Source organism: Crinia signifera, chromosome 5 (assembly GCF_055691185.1).
Source record: "Crinia signifera chromosome 5, ASM5569118v1, whole genome shotgun sequence".
In the NCBI taxonomy this organism is placed as follows: domain Eukaryota; kingdom Metazoa; phylum Chordata; class Amphibia; order Anura; family Myobatrachidae; genus Crinia; species Crinia signifera.
The window spans coordinates 89,041,599-89,047,598 of record NC_139221.1 but is presented as its reverse complement, the minus strand read 5'-3'; the positions used below and the strand labels follow the sequence as shown (position 1 = coordinate 89,047,598).

Below are 6,000 nucleotides of genomic sequence, written 5' to 3'. Positions count from 1 at the left end.
ACATTTGATTAAATTTTTTTTTTTTTTAATACATCTTCAAAAATCTACTACAGCAATTTTTTCATGTTGTCATTATGGGATATTGTGTGTACAATTTTAAAGGTAAAAAAAAATGTAGTCCATTTGGAAATAAGGCTGTAACATAACAAAATGTGAAAACGCAGTATCCATAGGAACAGCACAAACTCAATCACCTTTGACATGATTAGACCAATAGAAAAATAAGAACTATGTAGAAAGTCAGTAGGTTTGCACTAATATGTGAATATTCGTGTTTCACTGTAAGACACAGACTAAGTACACAAGTATTAAATCAGACAAAAAGAAAGACATTGAAGGAACAAAGACAGTTTAATCCATAGTTCATAATTTAGTACGGTTGACTTCTTTCAAAGACACTGCTGATAGCAAAATATTCTGAGCATTACATTTTATATACAACATTAAAGAGGATCACTATGAATCAAGGAACAGTCCAAATCTTACAGCACCCCTTGAAAGACTGATGCATTTTTACACTAAATTTAATTCCCACCTGGGACACTAGGGATGAAATCAAATCATTAAACCAGGCTGTGGATATGATAACAGTATATCTCAAAAAAAAAAAAAAAAAAAAAAAAAAATCAGTAAATAATTACAATGTACATTTGATAAGACAAAGTCCAACAATGCGCCGAGAAATGGATTCTTCATTATGGTATGTTAATTGGGGCAGATAGCCAATTCTTTATAATAGGACTGAATGCCCTATGCGAGGATGCATATGAAAAGTCTGGGTGCAAGCAGTAGCAGCTCCTTTTGCAGTATACATAAGAACGGAGCACTTTATAGCATAGATGTGTGTGTTCATTTTGAAAAGGCAATCCTATGAGTAATATGGCGGATGTCTGCAAGATGCATGCATTATGTTGCCACAAAACACTCCCCCATCTATTTGCTGCAACACTTTTAATCCAAACCTGCACAGATCTAATGTTCTAAATCCAAAACCAATGCAACTTTGGATTTACACAGATTTTTCTTATTGGCTATCCAAAACACGTGACATCTCAGAGCCAATAAGATCCGGGTAAAGCCGAACTCGCACATCTCAATTTACAAAGCCATCTTAACTACACAATTAACCTTTTACAGCTTAAATGCGTTGTAGCACATCAAGGTCACTTCAAGAGATGCTGCGCTATATTTACTAAAATGCAAAAAAGTTCAAATCACGCATGACATAATAATACAATATTACAAACAGAAATTGTGCAAAATTGATCATCTTTTCATCAAAAGAACGCTGAAAGGAATAGACGGTAGCCACAATTTCTGCTACTTACTGCCATTCAGAAATCAGTAACTCCTGTACTGATCAATATAAATATGAAACGGTTTATGCATAACAAATTGTACCATCCCATGCCCAAGTGTTAAAATGTAACTTCATAAGCCACAATTTAAAGAACTAGCAGACCAAAAAGCACTACACACCTTCCCACAGCTAAAAATTGTGCGTATACTGTAAAGTCTAAGATACATTACTGAATGATCCACTGTGCTTTCGGAAGCAAGGTCATTTCAAAATCATTAAGCATACAAAATAAATAGATGTAGGACAATGAGGTATTATATCAAAGTTGCTCCCCTTTAATAAGATTAAAATCTCTTGCCAGAAAACAGCAGAATTCATGAAGTGAAATATACTTAATGTTCTGTAATAAAGACACTTTATGCCTGTAACAGAACACATACATGTCACGTTTTGATTATAAATCTGTACTAAACCATGTAATGTCCCACTCTTCCCCGACAACAATACACGTAACTGCTTGCTACCTGGAAGACCACTATGTACATGTGAAAGACAGTCCATGGCTGTGATCTTGTGATTACACGGTGTTCTTGTGATTACACGGTGTTCTTGACAATGATACCAAGTTTCATTTGTTTGTATGTGGAATGAAAACCCAAAAATATTACATAAACATATTAAATCTCTTTTGATCTACAGGAAAATACCAATATGTGCACTCACTTTTATTATATGGTCTAAGGACTTTCCAAATTCAAAACATTAAGACATGGAAGATACGAATGATGGCGTTTGGCATACAAGCATTTTTAACAGTCAAACCAAAGCTCCTCAACCGGTGCAAAAGGTGAGGGGCATCAAAGCAAAGACTGAGATTTTGTATGAAATATTTTTATTAAATAATTAGTTGCAGACATTTGTGTTTCTTTGTTTTTGTTTTTTATTCTGCAGAACAACTGTAAGTTTAACAATAATTGCCACCGTAAACATGTACTTTAGCTTGCCTGGTCCGCTTGCAGACAGTTCCTCTACAATGCACACAAGCTGGAAAATAAAAATTGCCGTGGGACACTTCCTGTGGAAACGTGAGAGCTCACCAGTAAGACGCACATTTAATGTATTTTGCACACTTTAACAGGCTGAAGTACCCTTAAAACAACCAGCTTAAAGCACCATGTCCCAGTGTACAGATAACGATTCACTTTGTAATTCTCCAGAAGACTCTACAGGACACTTTTTTTTTAAGGGACAATCACATGTTAAAAAAAAAAAAATTAACGAAAACAAAAAAGGCACAAGAGATCATTAAGATGGGCAATCAGAATGAGGCTTGGTTATTGTTCGATAAGAAGCAGCATATGTACGTATACATTGTAAAACATCAGACATTACACGAGTATTGTAAGTAGTGTGTCTAGTTTGTAATGTCATCTCTACTTGCCTCTATCCGATGTATTAGCCAATGACAAATTATTATTTCTTATAACTGTACAAGAGATACTGCACACATTTCCTTAACATAGGAAAATAAAAGTTTACTATAGGAAATGGTGCATAATTCAGCTTTGTTTATTAGTGTACTATTTATGTGAGAAAGGTGCTGCGAAGCAATAAAACCTTAAGTTGATGTGGTACATTTTACTACACAATCAAGACACTGAACATGTGGCTAAAGGCCCCCATAAAATCAGGAACCCGATCTGACAGCACACTGATCAGTGGCCATAAATGATCGGTGATCCATTAGGGAAATTCTTAATTTTGAGAATCCTAGATTTGCTAATCCCAAAATGTTTTCAGTCAGGATTAGGGAATCAAGATTTTTTTTAAAACCTTTTCCCATTTCGCTGCCAGGGCCGTCGATGGAAGAGGAAATTGCGGAAATTCACTGATGTATGGGGGCCTTAAAGTCATACAAATAGTACATCTAACAGTGCCAGATATACGTGTGGATGTATATAACATCTCATTTTACTTGCTAGACTGAATGGATCATGGCTCATCTCATTTAATACTGACGTGGTCACCACAAGCTTTCAATGCCCCTATATAAGATGCGGCAACCGTCCTACACGCAAAGAAAACAAGTACCAAAATCAGCAAAATAAATTTAAACATCCGAGACCCTTCCGTCTGAGGCAGAAAATACTACCAGTATGGGGAACAGTTATTGTCTGGTTATAATCTTTACAATGTTAAGTAAAATGGGACGTGACTGAAGAGCAAAAATTAAATATGCAACATCTGCCGCACACAGAATTTGAACCGCCATTACCAATATACATTGCAAAATAAAAGAAGATTTAGCATTTACATTGAAGAGACCATCCCAAAATACCTCAGTCTTATCCCTGAATGAGATTAGCAATCCAAGGAACAATGTAGCAAACAATTAAGGTAAAATTTAAAATGATTAAAACAATATACAAAAAATAAAAAAAAGTAACTTTAAACATTAAAATTACAGGAGGAAAAATGATTAAGTCCCCCCTCCCCCCTCTCATAAAATACAATGTGTGTGGGAGTCTTGATATTGGTGCAGGAACACACACTTTTCCCCATAGCCAAACAGTTTGTTTTTTATTTATTTATTTTTCTTTCTGTGAATTTTGTGATTGTTAAAGGCATGGCCTATAGGCTGCTGTATGTAACGGACATGGCAGCTTAACAACTTTATGGCCAGGAAGGGAAGGGGAAACGGGGGGGTTAGAAGAAAAAAAAAAATGTGAAAAGTGAAAGCACTGTATGCCTTCATTTACAAGATGAACTTTCCAAGAAAGAAACCGATGAAAATTGCTGCAATGACGACGAGCAGTGACGGAATGCAGTGACTTTGATCTCCCAGCATTCCTCTGCCCTTTCTTCTTTCATCCTAGAAAACAAAGCAAATATTAACATCAAGTAAATCATGCACCCACTATATAAAACTACCCTTTTCATTAAATTTTTTTTTTAAATGACATTATGTATTTTGGACAAAGTGGAGTGAGTATCGGAGTCTGAGAAATTATCGGACAGCAACCGTTCCGGACCAGTGAATGCTGTACCACACATTTGATATATTCAGCTGAACCACACAGACTGCGGTCAGCTAGTGTCCTTGAGAGAAGGGAAATGAAAATTCAAACTATAGCAGATTATACTTTTTATATAAATAGTCATTAATCACAAGAGAAGTCATAATCTGAATTTGGCTTACTGATCAGGGGTGGATTGGACTGTGTGGCAGATGCTTTAATACCATAGCAAGGCAGCACAATGCCATTTATAGTCATAAGAAGCATACACATGGTGCGACAAGAACTACCGATATGGACTCTATAGTCCATATCGGTAGAAAACATAGTACATGAGATACAACTTGCATACAGCTTTCGATGCCAAGAAAAAACGGACTGTGCAGGCAGCTCAATTTTGTCTAGAAAGTGTACTGATAAAAGCCTGCAATATCGATATACACTGGTGGCCAAAATTGCGGACACTTTTTGACATTTTAATTTTTTTTCAACTTTGAATGCTTATAAAAATGGTTACACTTATGCAGTGCAATGATTCATAGATCAAATGAAAGGAAATTTAATACTGAATTCAAAGCAATAAACAGAGGTCAAATATTGCATTACAAGATAAGTTATGCTAATTTCAAGTCAGACAAAAAAAAAAGCACATATGCGTGAGATTCAATAAGCAGATTGTAGTAACAGCTACTACCAGCCAATCGGAATCGTCGTTCAGAGGACTAATGATCAGCTGTCATATGAGCAGGTGCAAGGTCATGTTCAAAGGTGGGAGAGGTCAGTTTGGCGGTTTCATTTTTGCAGAATAAAGTTGGTTACAGAAGTGCTATTACGGTTTGATGTTTGTGAGTATTGTTTAGTGCTATTGACAGTGTAAAAAATAAATAAAACAATGTCATCCAGGCAAAGTGGTGACTGGTTACCCAGGAAGAGATCCAGGATTGTTGTTTTATTTGAAAATGATCTTCGTATGCAGCAATTGCGAGAGAAGTTGGTGGGAATGTGACACCATCAGGAGTACGAAAGTTTTGTTTACGCTGTCAGGAAACACAATCTATGCAAAACAAAGGAAAAGGCCGAAAAAGGTGCACCACAGCCGTTGATGATAGAATAAAAGAAATTTGTGTCAGGGACAAATGGATGTCATCTGCGGCCATTAGCAGTGAACTGAATGCAACTGGTGTTTTTGTCAGTGCAAGAACGGTACTGAGAAGACTAAACGGAGGTTGGCCTAAAAGGTAGGAGTCCCCGAAAAAAGCCATTGCTGAATAAAAAGCAGCCAGAAACGAATACAGTGGGCAATAGAACACATTGCATGGACAGAAGGTCAGTGGAAACAAGTGATATGGAGTGACGAAACTAAGATATCAATATTTGGGAGTGATGGGAGAAAATATGTGAGACGTTGCATCAGGGAAGAGGTACATCCAGATTGCATTCAAGCGACAACAAAGAATCCTGCATGTGTTATGATCTGGGCAGCAGAAAGTACATTGACACCATCCTACAACCAAAACTTCTACCTTCTATCAGAGATTTTTTTCCAGATAATGCCCCATTTTTTTCTCAGCACGATTCAGTCCCCTGCCACACTGCACGGATATGCAAACAGTGGTTCACAGAGAATGACATACAGGTTCTGGGATGGCCAGGAAACAGCCCAGACCTGAACCCCATTGAACA

The 6,000-nt window shown here is 36.7% G+C and overlaps 1 protein-coding gene across 2 annotated transcripts in view; it reads right to left on the bottom strand.

The window, feature by feature from the left end:
• Window positions 1-332: 332 nt before the first annotated feature.
• VAPA (VAMP associated protein A) overlaps window positions 333-6,000 on the bottom strand; it is a 48,430-nt gene continuing 42,762 nt past the window's right edge. For both annotated transcript variants that reach the window (XM_083187648.1, XM_083187649.1), the window contains exon 6: window positions 333-4,172. In XM_083187648.1, the coding sequence (XP_083043774.1) occupies window positions 4,056-4,172 (117 nt within the window). In that variant the 3' untranslated portion in view covers window positions 333-4,055. The remainder of the gene's footprint in view (window positions 4,173-6,000) is intronic.